Consider the following 15,999-nt stretch of genomic DNA (forward strand, 5'->3'; position numbering starts at 1 on the left):
ACGTTGTCAGGGCCCTGAAAATATGTTTCCAGGACGACTGGAGTCAGAAAATCTGACTCGCTGTTTAGCCTGTATGCACTCAACAAGATGGGTGCTCCTGCTTCTAAACAGCGATTGCTCGCTGGATTTGTAGTACAATTCAGCTTGCACATTCTGTGGCAGGCCTGCCACAGACAAAATCAGAAAAAGCCCATTCCACAAGGAAGTGGGCTCATCTTGGGCGACTGCCTGAGGGGTCTCGGCTTTACAACTTTGCTGAGCATTTACTTGGTCAGGGGCAAACACGTTTGCTAAATTCTACAAATTTGATACCCTGGCTGAGGAGGACATGGAGTCTCTCATTCGGTGCTGCAGGGTCATCCGCACTCTCCCGCCCGTTTGGGAGCTTTGGTATAATCCCCATGGTCCTGACGGAGTCCCCAGCATCCACTTAGGACGTTAGAGAAAATAAGAATTTACTTACCGATAATTCTATTTCTCGTAGTCCGTAGTGGATGCTGGGCACCCATCCCAAGTGCGGATTGTCTGCAATACTTGTACATAGTTATTGTTACAAAAAAATCGGGTTGTTATTGTTGTGAGCCGTCTGTTCAGAGGCTCCTACGTTTTGTCATACTGTTAACTGGGTTCAGATCACAAGTTGTACGGTGTGATTGGTGTGGCTGGTATGAGTCTTACCCGGGATTCAAGATCCTTCCTTATTGTGTACGCTCGTCCGGGCACAGTATCCTAACTGAGGCTTGGAGGAGGGTCATAGGGGGAGGAGCCAGTGCACACCACCTGATCCTAAAGCTTTATTTTTGTGCCCTGTCTCCTGCGGAGCCGCTATTCCCCATGGTCCTGACGGAGTCCCCAGCATCCACTACGGACTACGAGAAATAGAATTATCGGTAAGTAAATTCTTATTTTTTTAAATGTAGGCAGTTTCTGTTACTATTACAAGTGCAGGAAAAAAAGCAGTACGGAAGTAATGGATTATTTTTTCCACCAATCTTCGTTTTATTTTCCACTTATACATTTTCTCATTTGACAAGTGTTCCGAGGGCACTAAAGATGATAAACACCATTCTTGATAGTATTTAATAATGATCGTTTTAAAATGTTTTATACAACTTGTTTCATTGAATATTTTAATAGAATTTGTTTGGTGGCATGAGAACGTCTGGGTTATGAAAATTATTCTAACTCAAAGAATGAAATCTTCTATCATCCCAAGCATGTTCTTGAGCTGCTGGTTCTATATAGCTGAATCCCACTCTTAGTTACCTCCAGATTATTATTTCAAATGGTAATGCCTTGATTATAAATAAGATGGCCCATCTCCGCTGCTCTTACAGACCTAATTTCCACACACCAGAAATCACATTGATAACCCATGACTCGAAATTATACTAATTACACTTAAGAATATTACATTTTGCAATCTTTAGTAAGAGAACTTTGCAGCCTGTAATCATGGTGGACAACCGTTGCACAGGACTGTTGTACCATTTACTACTAGCATGCCTTCCATCATTTTGAAAAGCAATATTAGGACAAAATAATACTCTGGGGTAGATATATTAAGCCTGGAGAAGGCATAAGGAAGTGATAAAGCAGCGATAAGTGCAAGGTGATAAACGCGTTTATCACCTTGCACTTATCACTGGTTTATCACTTCCTTATGCCTTCTCCAGGTTAATACATCTGCCCCTCTGTCCATTATGTGAACACATCACACTGCCGGTCCACCTGTACAGCTCATACATTCCCAGCCACTCCCGTGTATACCATTCCTCTGGGAGGGCCTGTCTAACTGGGCAGTTCCTGCTAAGACTCTGACTATTAGGAGACATCCGTGCAATTAAATTAAGTTATAGGACTGCATGGAACCCATGATGACTGAGAATGCTGTGCTGTACATGAAGAGCTTGCTTATATTTATGTTTTTAATAGTTATGTATGCTCTGTAAATGTTCAAATACAAATGATGAACTTTTATACCTGGCAAAGCACTCTAGGCGCCATTGTGTACATTCTGATATATTCCATTTCTATGCCATTTTCTCCTGTAGTATTGCCGTCCATCCAGACAAAATCAGAATCGCAACAGGACAGATAGCAGGAGTGGACAAAGATGGAAGGGTTAAGTACTGTTCTCTGGAGAGCTTAGTAAATTGCACTGTGTGAACATTGACACTCCTAAATTTCCAGGTCATCTTTTATTTTAGTGCACTACTCGATGTCATAATGGTGCCTTCTACCTTTTTTGTACTTTTCTTTGCGAGTTGTGTGTTTTTGTCCAGGTCCCCCCCCCCTCCTCCCCCCCACCAAAAAAAAGAGCATACTGATGTTTCAGTTCCGCTTGCGTGCAAGTGCTATTGGATCATGTTTCACAGGAAGTGGCAAGCTTAAAAATGTGACAGGCCCTCATGGACAGGACATTGAGTGCATATTGGTCATTAAACACATTCGAACATTAATAAAATTGCCTGTTAGGTACATTCCAACACTTGAGGCAAAATATAAGGTAAATGGATAGAGCTCTAGAAACACACTTTTATGGATACGTACTGCATATATGAATATTAATGCTTGGTACAGTCAAATGGAATATTGTGGGACACCTGAAGAAGTACTAGTACTTGGTATACTATGTGGTCTGTTAAAATAGGGTACAAGGTTTCAATATCTTATGTTTATGGGCACTAACTAAATTTTGGATGCTTGTCTGGGTAAAAATGAAAATCCTAACTTATGTATGTGTTGCGATTTACAGGGAATCTATTCGCCACTTGTTGAGCAAACGCTGAAAAGCATTCACCTGAAAAGCAAAAATTTTGATACCTAGGGTACAGTTAATTAGGTACAGATATAGTTAAACAGACTCATTAATGATTAGTAACTTGAGTGTTGTGCATTATATCATTTTAATAGTTGTAAGATTACATAATGAATTTACGTCAGATTATTAGCGCTACTTTACAGCTGCTAATAGGATCGCCGGGGACTATCCTATTAGCCCCGATGTGGCCTGAGGCACCCTAAGCATAATCCGCGATAAATGGCCGCCGGAGCCGCAATAACACATGGGACCCTTTGGTACCACGATAATGACAATCTGGCATACATCGGGGCTAATAGGATACAGCCCTATGTCCAGCCCTACACTAAATACCCGCTGTGTGGTGCATTATGTAGTCATTGCAACATTTATCATTTCCACCTTTTTTTTATTAGTTTTACTTCCGTTGTCTAATTATTTTGTGTGTGTATTCTGCAGCCTTTACAGCCTCATGTAAGAATCTGGGACTCAGTTAGTCTGTCCACGTTGCAAGTTATTGGCCTCGGAACTTTTGAGCGCGGTGTTGGATGCCTTGATTTCTCCAAAGCGGTAATGCAAACTTTTTTGTGTTTTTGCAGTTTATTTCCAGCTTATTGTAATACCAGTTATGTCAAGATCATGGTAATTTTATTATGGTTCTGTATTTTTATAATATAGTTTATTTTGATACCCACTCCTGTTTTGGACACTTATCTGGTGGGCAGAAGTTTATCTTCATTGACATATTTTTAATTGATTAGAGTCAGGTTTGAATTTAGAGTAGACTTTACTGAAAGTCATTTATGGTTCTGTATTACAGGACTCAGGAGTACACTTGGCAGTGATCGATGACTCAAATGAACATATGCTTACTGTGTGGGACTGGCAAAAGAAGTCAAAAGTAGCAGAAATAAAGGTAATTATTATTGTAAAAGAAGTATGAAATTGTATATAGCCACATATTCATAGTTAAGTTTGCAATATTTACATTTAATTAAGGAAACCTATATAAAGATCTGGCTTCAGATTCTCAAACATTGCTTTACCATACTGTATATAAATCTAGATACTAAAGCAAGATGGTTGTCATGTGTAGTTGGCAACAAAAGCGGAACAGCCATTCTGCACGAGAGGACCCGTAAGTATAGTGTGAATGTGCTGGAGTGACCCCAGCATACAGTATACTGGGTCTATTTTACTATATAAATAATTGAAAATAACTGGAACTTGCAGGTGCCCATTTCTTGGTCATTCTGTTTTTTTTTAAGAAGGCCCTGTAAGGTTATTTCTCTTTCATCCATCTGGGGGACGCTGCGCAGTTACTTGTGGGTTAGAGGTGTGTGGTTGTGGAGTTTGGCACAGAACTATTAAGAACTGACCCCTCCCCCCTCTAACCCCTCCCATCTCCTTCCTGCCCAGCCAGCACCTCAGTTTTAGTTTTGTGCCTGTGGAGTACAGACACAGATTTTTCTCTCATGAAGATTTTAGTTAGGTATTTTATTATTTTATCACTTGGAGTGCCTAGTCCCTGTATACAGGTGACAGGTGCTACTAGAGTGGGGTTAGCTAGAGATTCCCACTCTGTTCTGCCGCTGAAAGCCACCACACTTCGGTCACTGGGGCTGGATTCCTGTTCCTAAGAAGTCGGCAGTGAGGAGGTACAGGATAGACACAATCTGTCTCTGACAGTATTGGTCTATCCTTCCCTATATAATATAGAATATTTGTATTTATACTTGTGTGCCTCTTCCCCCCCCCCCCCCTCCTCCCCCTCCGCTCTCTCTCCGGAGGTGAGCGTTGGAGTGCAGTACCATATTCCACTGTGTTTTGACCAGACATTCTATAGACTAGAGGGCCAGTGCTCTTTCCCTAGCTATAAGTAGACTGTCACTGGCTGTAACTGCTGGTTCACAAAGTCTGGGCAATGTTACATTTAACTGAAGGAAAGGGGAAGAGAGTGGTAAATCACTCTCCGGGGGATCGCTAGAGGCTGCCCGCACAGAGCCGCTGTATGTAGCGGTGCGCGGGAGCAGCTGCCCGAACAAAGCCGCTGTATATAGCGGTGTGCGGGTGCCACTGCCCGATCAGAGCCGCTGGGGAGCCGCTGGATGTAGCAGTGAGCAGGAGACGCAGGCTTCCGGCTATAGCAGGGGGACGCGGCGCTTACTTCAAAAGGACGGATTCCCGCCCTGCACTGCCTTGCGCGCCCTCCCGGCCAGCGTCTGCAAAGCACCGGGCGCCATCTTCTACGGAGACAGTACAAGGGGCGCTGTGCAGCACACACCTAACAGCAAGTATACTTTGGGGGCATAGTGTTACTCTACACTTGTAATGAGAGTTAACAGATTTAATTTTTGCACAAATTACTCTACTGAGCTTATAGTTCGTTTGTAGTGCACTTGTTTAAAGAAAATAAATAAATAAAATAAAGTTTAATTATGTCAATACGTCAGAAGGATCTACAAAGAGGAAAGACATCCTCGGTGGTTATTTTTCTGCTTTCAATGTGAGTCAAGGCTAGCTAAGGGTAAAGCGGATGCTGATACCCTCTGTGCTTCATGCTCTGGTGCATCTGTGGTGATCCAACAGGGAGTTTCCGCGGATCAGTCTATGTCTGCTTGGATCAGAGACATCTGGTGTGGGCTTAAAATATGGGCAGATGTCTTGCTAATTTAATTCAATCCCAAAACAAGTTTGTAAACTCTGCCGGCAGTTCTTCTGCTACAAAACGGCCATAGCCGTTGCCGCTACAACTTTCTGGGGGGTTCTGATTGACACAGCGCATGTGCTGTCTGCATGCACCTAGAACAATGTTCAGGTGTAGTTTTTATAAAAAGGGGAAGTAGACCCAGAGTGGGGCGAGATTTCGGTCTGGGAAGATGACTTTTCTACTAGCTCAGCTGTTAGATTGCTGATAGACTCCATCCGTCACCTTAATAACAGGGATATTTTAAAGGAGCCTGACTTAAGCCGGATTCTCGTTTCCAATCCCCTACGGCATAAAAAATTTCTATATCCTTTTACAGAGAGGATATCAGATTTTGGGAAACAGGCCAAAAGGTAGACGTTCCCATTTCAAATTTAGCAGGAACTACGGTTATTCCTTCTGTACAGTCTGTGACGTTGAAAGATCAGATGGAAGCAATGCCTAAATCTGTTTTCTTTATCAGGTGTTTCTCTTCAACCACTTTTAGCAGGCGCTTGGGTCCTCAAGGCCGCGGATGACTGACTAGCACAGGTCATCTCTGGAAGGTAGTCTGACGATCCATCGGAAGCCATTCAACTAACAGAACAGATTTCAGAAGGTTCTTACTTATGTGGGTGAGGCCTTGGTTGATCCTGCTGCACTACAATTCCGTATTTCTGCCTTTACCGTGACAACAAGACGGTCTCTTTGGTCTCGGGTTTGGAAGGCCGATTTTGACCCCAAACAGACCTTGTCGGCGGTACCATTTGAAGGTGAGTACTCTTTAGGTCGGAATCAAAGAAGATTATCTCACATTCTACAGAAGGAACCCCTTTCTTCCAGTTGCTCCTCCGAAACCGAATTCTACAAGGTTCCGGTACTTTCATATACAGGGGATACCCACGAAGGGAGGCATTCAGAGGTAGACGTAAACCTGCCAACAAACCTACTGCATGACGGTTCACGATCCTCGGAGGAGTCAGTGACGGTTGAGACTCGGTTACTACAGTTCAAAGAAGGGTGGTTCCTATCGAAACGAGGACCCAGTCCCATATCGGGTGTTCATCACACCTCTTTCAAATGGTTCCTTCGGACGTCGAGCTCTTCATCATGCAACAGCCATTTTGCTTACGAAATGAAGTAATTCTTCTAGGTCCCGCTTGGCAGAGAGGTCGGGATTTTACTCGTGGACAAACTGGAGGGTTCATTTCAACCCAAAAGTTCAAAATGGAATCCATCCTCTCGGTTATTGTCGCCAAGGAAACGGGGATATTTGGCCTAATTGGACGTAAGACGCCTATCTGCTTGTTTCTATTTGGACTTGTCATCAATCTCTTCTGAGATTCGCGGTCGGCCTTGACATTTTCAGTTTCAGGCAGGGAATCAACATTATTCTGTATTTGGGTAATCTGTTGATCAAGGCAGGGTGGATTCTTCATCAGAACTTGCGTCTCGCTATGGAGTCTCTGCGGTCATTCGGATGAATAATTTATTGTCTGAAGTCATCTTTGCTTCCTTCCCGGAAGATGATGTTTCTGGGACTTTTATTCGACACCAACAACCAGAAAAGTGGTTCTTCCTCAGGACAAGATTCAGGACATACAGTCCAGAATTCGAACACGGCTACATTTACCGGTGGTTTCGGTTCTCCGTTGCATGCAAGTGAGACAAGATGGTGGCAACCTTCAAGGCAGTTCCATATGCCACGTTTCAGACTCGACCCTTTTCAGACTCAGATTCTCAACTGTTGGACTCGGACAGGGCCTCATCTTGAATTACTGTTGGTCCGCGTGTCTGTACAGACTCGTCAGTCGCTTCGCTGGGGGTTTCACAGATACAATTTGACCAAAGTAGTTCCGTTCACAATTTGGTCTTGGGTGATGGTCACCACAAACACCGGCCTCAGAGGTTGGGGGGCGGTGTTTCAGACTCATCACTTTCAGGGACTCTGGACCAGTCAAGAGTTAAAGTTGCAGATCAGCATCTTGGAGTTACGGACAATCCGGTATGCACTACTTTGGATTCAAACCATGGTTCAAGGTCATCCAGTGCGGATTCAGTCTGACAGCGCCTCAGCAGTTGCTTACATAAACAAGGAAGTAGGTACTCGAAGCTGATCCGCAATGAAAGAAGTCGCTCAGACTCTCACATGGGAGGAACATTGGTTCCTGGCCATATTCGCGATTCATATTCCAGAAATCGAGAACTGGGAAGCGGATTTCTTAAGCCGTCACACGATGCATCCGGGAGAGTGGGAGTTTCACCAGGAGGTGTTTCTGACTCTAGTAGCCCGGTGGGGGTTGCCCGATGTAGATCTGATGGCGTCTCGTCTCAATAATAATCTTCCTCTCTACGGGTCGCGTACTCAGGACCCTCAAGCAATTCTAATCGATGCACTGACAGCACCGTGGCACTTTCAACTGGGATATGTGTTTCCACCATTTCCACTGATTCCACGTCTGCTTAAACGCATTCAGTAAGAAGGTCTCCCAATCATTTGGGTAGCCTCAGCTTGGCCACGCTGACAGTGGTACATTCTGCGTCACAATATGGTCGTCAAGGAACCATTCCGACTCCCTCTGTGTCCGGATCTTCTGATTCAAGGACCAGGTCACCGCCCAGATTGGGTCGGCTGGCTTTGACGATTTGGTTCTTGAACCCAACCTTTTAAGGGAAAAGGGTTTTTTTCTCGTCTTGTTGTGTAGACGATGTCTCAGGCTAAAAAAAAAAAAAAAAAAACCCGGTGACTTCTAGAGTATACCACCGAGTATAGCGTATTTACATTGATTAGTGTCAAAAGCGTGGTTTAACACCGGATTTGTTTCGTATTCCTCGTCGGTTTATACTTCCTTCAGGAGGGTCTCAATAAGGGTCTGAGACTTCTTCACTGAAGGGTCAAGTTTCTGACTTATCGGTTCTTTCTTTCAAAAGAGACTGGCTATCTTTCCAGAAGTTCAGACGTTCCTTCAGGGAGTTCTTCGGATTCAGCCACCTTTTGTTCCTCTGGTTCCCCCTTGGGACTGTAACTTAGTCTTTACGGCTCTTCGAGCTATTTGGAATCTGTAAAATTGCGGTATCTAACGTTCAAAAGTTGTCTTTCTATTGACAATTGCCTCCGCAGGGCGAGTGTCTGCATGGACAGCTTTTTCTTGCAGACCACCCTTGTTGAGGTTTCATGATAGCCGGGTGATTCTGCGAACAAAAACCTTCCTTCCTTACGAAAGTTGTGTCAGCGTTTCATCTAAATTAGGACATTGTCCTTCCAGCGTTTACTCCTTCTCCTTCCGGGGAGGATTCCCATTTGGCTCTCTTAGATATGCTCAGGGCCTTACGGATTTATTTATCTTGTCCAAATCCTGTCGGTCGTACGGCTGCATTGTTAGTTTTTTAATTGATGCGCCCAAACGAGATTGGCCGGCTTCCAAGAACACAGTGGCTCGTTGGGTGATTTCGCCATAAAAACAGTTTTCTGATATTTCAATTTCTGAATCGATTCCAGCTCATTCGAGTTGGAGCTTCTTGGGCTGCTCGCGGGAATGCATCTATTGAGCAGCTATGTAGGGCGGCGACTTGGTCGCCTGTGCATACGGTTCAAAAAGGGTTTACCGTTTTTTTCATATTTTCAATTTGGAAACTGCCTCTGTTGGGCGTCAAATTTTACAGACGGCTATGCCGTCTACTTCTCCCTCCTCTCATTAGCTTGCTTTGGGAAATCCCACAAGTAACTGCGCAGCGTCCCCCAGATGGATGAAAGAGAAATAGGGATTTTTGTTTACTTACCGTAAAATCTCTTTCTCTGATTCCATCTGGGGGACGCTGCGATCCCTCCCATATGGTTGTCTGGTTTAACCAGTAAAAATTTTTCGGTCTATCTCCTTTGGCTTGGCTAAACGTTAACTGAGGTGCTGGCTGGGCAGGAAGGAGATGGGAGGGGTTAGAGGGGGGAGGGGTCAGTTCTTAATAGTTCTGTGCCAAACTCCACAACCACACACCTCTAACCCACAAGTAACTGCGCAGCGTCCCCCAGATGGAATCAGAGAAAGAGATTTTACGGTAAGTAAACAAAAATCCCTATTTTCCAGTTATAAAGAGTAGGTCACCCATAAAAAAATGTACAGAGCTTGTCTGTATGTCAATTTCTGACCCTGTGTAAGACACCAGGATATGATGCGTGACATACAACGAAGCCTCGGCTTTCACGATCGTTACATACAATGTTCAGTGAACATGGTGTGATACATATGCTAGGCACTAAATGCCCACAACGCCACAGTTAAGATTTTCCAAGCAGGGTATTCAGGCCATTTTCCTTTGTCTTCTATTTAACGGTCTGCAATTATATTACTAATCTTATGACAACACGTCTGTTGGATACTCACTGTTCTTTGTTTATAATAAGCTACTGGCTGGTACTGACTGTCACAGACAATTCCCTTAGTTAACATGGCACATAGCAGGGAAGTGGCATTACCTCAGATTTAAAATGGACATCCGCTGTCTGGAAGACATAAGTATTTGCTGGTAAGGAAAATAGACACAAAAACAGTTGTCAGTAATCCGGTATGGCCCTAAAACTGGGTACACAAAGTGTAACGATACGTCACAACTGCCATACACCCTAAACGATCTGTTGTATGATAGTGCAATTTATTACATGCTGTGTGTAGCTACATCGCTTCAGCTGTGGAATCATCTTATTGGACGTGCAGTACATCCAATTAGAAGTTTCAATGAATAACATTTGGGAACGACGGATTAGGGGTACGCACTATATAAAATGTATGCTTTATTATTCTTTGCGTGAGGGCGATATTTCGCTAGTGTGTACCCAGCTTAACTCACCCCAACAGTACATATATTTATATGTCTCTCCTCAGTCTTTAACAACTACAGCTGTGTTTTGCTAGTATTAGATCTGTGAAATATGCAATATAGAGAATTTTTTGTGGTCAGGCAAAGGACCAGTTTTCTACTGTTTTTACGATTTCTACTTTTGAATTTATTTTCATTATAAAAATGATGATGGGTCCTCTATGAACTTATATAGTGCTGATGTGTTTCCTGTGGCAGGCTTGAGCTGTTGTTTTTTATATAAACAATGTTCTTGTTCTCTTCTTGGCAGACTACAAATGAGGTGGTCTTGGCTGTAGAATTCCATCCAACTGACGGCAACACTATAGTCACCTGCGGAAAATCGCACATCTTTTTCTGGACCTGGAGTGGCAACTCTCTTGCAAGGAAGCAAGGGATATTCGGGGTAAGTCTTAGATATAGTATGTTTACGTGAGTGTAGGTTAATCTATTGAAACCTTAAGAATTTGTCTTTTTCAAGCAACCTTTTCATCTGATATAATGGGGCTTATAAATGTTCAGGAGGTTTTTTTGTTATGTTTTTTGTGAATATATTTTTATTTTTTTGTGGATTTTTTTTTTTCCGGGTTTAATATTCCCTAGTAACAGGAGACTTCTAGATATATTTATTTTTAATTTGAAGCACTGACTCATTCAGGTATGGGTCATTAGGTCGACAGTCATTAGGTCGACCACTATTGGTCGACAGGGTGACTAGGTCGACATGAGTGTTTTTTAGTGTCGTTTTCTTCGTAAAGTGACGGGGAACCCCAATTATTGCACAGTGTCCTCTCGCATGGCTCAATTCGCTCGCTATGCTTTGGGCAAGGTGCCTTGCTACCGCTGCGCTCGGCACAGGTTACCGTAACAAATTGTTGTCCACGTGGATCGTAAAGTAATGAAAAAGTTCAAAAAATGAAAAAAAAGTTAAAAACTCATGTTGCCCTTTTTCCATGTTGACCAATAGTGGTCGACCTAAGTCTTGTCGACCTAATGACCGTAAGCCACTCATTCAGTTGCTTGAAGGTATAGATTTCTTTCTTCTGCTTACATAGATTTCTTAGCTCACTTGTAGACAAAACTCCAAACTGAGCCATAATCATGCTGCAATAATCCATTCCTCCTGTGTAATATATCTTCAGAGGCCTGGTGTCTGGTAGCCCTAAGATACTCATCCCAATGTATGTTTGCACCAAGGTCAATATTCTTCTACTGGAGGTGACGCATTTTATATTCTTGCAGTCATTTCTTTGGGTGTCTGCTCATACATTGCCTCTTTTCTACACGTAAGAGTGCACTGAAGTTTTTGAGCACTTGAAATTTTTTATGTCTCTCCTGGACGGAGAATTGATTGTTGATCAGGGGTGGAGGGGTAATTTTATCACAAATGGCTCAGTGACCCCTTGCTGAGTAGCCTCTGTTCTGTTGGTTGACCTTAAGAACCATTAGAGTGACTTCTAACTATAATTCTTCTGTCATTTTAATGATATAGTTTAGTCACTGCTAATGTTTAAAAACTCCATTACAGCACAATTTATATTAGTGGTGGACTTCCAGACCCTAGATGTGAGCTGATTCTTGCAGCTCCAATAGCTTGTTTGGCCTTTGCCTTAAATCGAACAGAACAGAAAAAGGGCTAGATAAAATGAAGCAGCCGACTATTCTCCAAGCCAATCTACTTTTTAAACTTTTAAGTGTATTAAGGAAATTAATATTGTGTTGTAATTTAACCTTGCCCGTAGTAAAGTATTGTAAATTTTTTTTTTTTTAGTTATTTGTGATGTGATTGAGAAATTGTTTACTTTTAAATATTATAAAATTAATAATTTTTATATGATTTATATATGAGTACAAATAAATTGGTCTTCCTCTAGGCTTAGATGCTCCCCTGACCAACTGTAATTATTTATTACAGAACTGCTTTCCTGTTAGCTGTTGGCATTGCTAGAATTTAAATACATAGGGGGAAATTCAGTTAGCCATGGTAATTTACCGGGCCGAATTGACCGATGCCACCACTTATCAAGCTTTTTTTAGAGCTGCCCGACGGCGGATACGGGCGATCCAGCGACAGGGGGGAAGTGACGGGCTCCATAGCACTGCACGCTAATATGGACAAACTCGTCCATATTGGCCTGCATGCATAAGCGATGGGGCACCAACGATTAACGTGCGCGGGTCCGCGCATTGTTAATTGTTGGTGCCTACACACGAGAACGTTCATATCGTTCTGTTTTATCTGCCAGTGTGTAGGGCCCATGAGATCCTGAAAAAATTCCCGATAGATGCTGTTATTTCGCTATAGGACCGCGAAAACACATACAGTAGGTTCCAGAACTTAGCCTATGTGTGTTTGCCTGAAAAACAGCAGTTTTTGTTGAAACTTAACACTAAGTTTTGGTGTGGGTGTTTTATTTTTTATTTTTTTAAAGATGGTTGTGATATCAAAGTGCCTAACTAGGCTAATATTTTAGATAGTAAAAAAAATGTCTCCAGAATATATCTAACACAGTATCACAAAATTTAGTTGTTACATACGGGTACGAGAAAAGCCAAGTCCATCATTGTTTTGTAAAGGCAATTTATACTTCAAAATTCCCCTCCATTCCAAATTAAGAGCCTGTGTTATTTATTTATTTTTTATGAAAGCCTATGAGAGAGCTACAATTTAACTTTCCAACCTATGTTGAAAAATCAAAAGCTACACAGCTACAGATTTTTTTATTTTTTATTTATTATAGTGTCACGGGGTCATTCAGACCTGATCGCACGCTAGATTTTCTTGCTGCGATCAGGTCAGAACTGCGCATGCATTGCAAATGCACAGGCGCGTCGTATGGTTACAAAGCAGATCATTGCTGTGCGATGGATTGTACGAAGAATCCGTTAGCACAGCCGATTGCAAGGAGATTGACAGGAAGAGGGCGTTTTTTGGGTGTCAACTGACTGTTTTCTGGAAGTGGTTGGAAAAACGCAGGCGTGTCCAAGCGTTTGCAGGGCAGGTGTCTGACGTCAATTCCGGGACCTGACAGGCTGAAGAGATCGCAGCGGCTGAGTAAGTTATGGGCAACTCAGAAACTGCACAAAACTTTCTTGTAGTGATCAGCTGCACATGCGATCACACACTTGCAAAGCAAAAATACACTCCCCTATAGGCGGCTACTATCTGATCGCAGCGCTGCAAAAAATAGCTAGCGAGCGATCAGGTCTGTAGTGTTCACTCTAGGATTTTTTTAGGGCAGGGTGCTGATCACGGGGAGGGCACATTTTTCATTCGAGAGGGCACATTTTTCATTTGGGAGGGCACATTTTTAAGTTAGTAGGGCAAAATTAGGTACATACTATAATGCTTGGTCCTCCCATTCATACATGTGAAAGCATGGACATAGCGCGCCAAAGGCGCACAGCAAAAATGTAGGGCGTGTTTCATGGGGAAGGGGCGTGGCCACATAATAGTGGCAATTCACATTACACCACACAGTAGTGCAGCTAATACACACTGCACCAAGTAGAACCTCTTATACACACTGCGACTGGTAGAGCACGTTATACATATTGCGCCAGATAGAGCACGTTCTACACTTTGCGCCAGGTAGAGAGCCCTGCGGCACACTGCACCAGGTAGAGAGCCCTGCGGCACACTGCAGCAGGTAGAGAGCACTGCGGCACACTGCAGCAGGTAGAGAGCACTGCGGCACACTGCAGCAGGTAGAGAGCACTGCGGCACACTGCAGCAGGTAGAGAGCACTGCGGCACACTGCAGCAGGTAGAGAGCACTGCGGCACACTGCAACAGGTAGAGAGCACTGCGGCACACTGCAGCAGGTAGAGAGCACTGCGGCACACTGCAGCAGGTAGGTCACATTTTTGATCTCTGCTTTTCTGTGTGCTAATTTTACTTACTGGGGGCTGATGCTGCGGGAGTTGATCATGCTGGTTCCCCCTCACACACCGCGGAGCTGATTGAAAATGGCCGCCACACTGATCCTCCCAGACGTCCTCTTTTATAGGGTCATGTACACAGAGGAGGGAGGGCTGGGTTTGCCTCGGCGGGAGAAGCAAACCCAGCCCTCCTCATCTTACCAGATCCCCAGCAGCTTGTACAGTGTTGCATTCAACGCATCTGCGCAACAAGCCTAAGGCAGCTGCAGGGAGGAGTGGCAGGAGGGAGTGACAGCTCGGCGGAGAGGCATAACAGCTCGGTGGGACAGAGCGGCGGGGGGGAGTGACATCTCGGCAGGGGGGAGTGACAGCGCGGCAGGGGGAGTGACAGCTCTACAGAGAGGCATGACAGCGCAGTGGGACAGAGTGGCGGGGAGGAGTGACATCGCGGCAGGGGGCAGTGACAGCGAGCCTGGCGCGGCGGTGAGTAGGCGGACCTTTAGTAATCAGCAGAGCGGGCACAAACGGGCAGGGCGCATTCTGACACTCAGAAAAGGGGCAGGGCGCAGCGCCCCATCAAAGAAGGCTAGCGTGAACACTAGGTCTGAATGACCACCACATGTGGGAACGGTCCATTAGCAGAAATACAGTATGCCCCTGGTGTATCTGTGTAACAGACATACAGCAAGTCAAACTGTTGCCTTGTTTGCAATTTTGGAAATCAGAGCAGACATTTCAATAGTTGAGCGATAGTATATCGATAAGCACTACAGACTTCAATGTAATTCAACATATGTAGCGGCCCATTCAACCATTGCTGTTGTCACTGGGTTTTTAGAACATCACCAACTTTCTCTGACGTAGAGCACCCACTTATGGACAATCCTGTTTATTGTGTGGACTCCTCCATACTAGATAAATTGTTGTGTTATGCGTGTGCTGACGCTAAATGCACAAAAATCCACATTCATAGTGCACCATACTTAAGTCACACTTGGGTATTTATGAAAGCTCTAGTGCACGGGGAAACTCATATCTACCAATCAGAATGTAGTTGACATATTTGCAGTGCCATTTAGAAAGTGAAAGCCAATATCTCTCTTCCATATGTGTAATGCCTCAATCTTCTGCTACACTAGTTTTATAAACCTCTGCCACTTTTCTATTGGGTGGGATCTAAAGGATATAATTCCACTTGTTGAATGAATAGATTAAGCAGGTTTCTTAACTGTATTGGTGTAAGCAGTGCCCTGGGATGGGATCCGGTCTCCAGGTCGACACTATCTAGGTCGACCACTATTGGTCGACAGAAACTAGGTCAACAGGGTCTCTAGGTCGACATGTTCTAGGTCGACAGGTCAAAAGGACGACATGAGTTTTTGACTATTTGTTTCTTTTTTTTTTTTAACCTTTTAATATTTAACGATCCACGTGGACTACAATTGGGAACGGTAACCTTGCACCGAAGCATGGCGAGGGGACACGGTGCATTAATTGGGGTTCCCGGTCACTCTATGAAGAAAACGACACAAAAAAACAAACTCATGTCGACCTTTTGACCGGTCGACCTAGTTACTGTCGACCAGTAGCGGTTGACCTAGACCCGGTCGACCAATAGTAGTCGACCTAGATACTGTCGACCAATAATGGTCGACCTAGTTACTATCTACCTTCCATACCACACCCCCCTGGGATATATGCAACACTTTTCAAATAAAGTACACAGTTTAGATAGTAATTATCATCGGTTTATATATAAAAACTATGATAATTACTAG

At 43.8% G+C, this 15,999-nt stretch overlaps 1 protein-coding gene across 6 annotated transcripts in view; it reads left to right on the forward strand.

Moving 5' to 3' along the window:
• The window catches only part of EML4 (EMAP like 4), a 351,793-nt gene that overhangs the window by 294,303 nt on the left and 41,491 nt on the right, over window positions 1-15,999 (forward strand). For all 6 annotated transcript variants that reach the window (XM_063918316.1, XM_063918317.1, XM_063918321.1 and 3 more), the window contains 4 exons: window positions 2,055-2,124; window positions 3,263-3,373; window positions 3,624-3,719; window positions 10,612-10,746. In XM_063918316.1, coding sequence (XP_063774386.1) covers window positions 2,055-2,124; window positions 3,263-3,373; window positions 3,624-3,719; window positions 10,612-10,746 — 412 coding nt within the window. The remainder of the gene's footprint in view (window positions 1-2,054; window positions 2,125-3,262; window positions 3,374-3,623; window positions 3,720-10,611; window positions 10,747-15,999) is intronic.

The sequence above is a fragment of the Pseudophryne corroboree genome, chromosome 4, assembly GCF_028390025.1.
Source record: "Pseudophryne corroboree isolate aPseCor3 chromosome 4, aPseCor3.hap2, whole genome shotgun sequence".
Lineage (NCBI taxonomy): Eukaryota > Metazoa > Chordata > Amphibia > Anura > Myobatrachidae > Pseudophryne > Pseudophryne corroboree.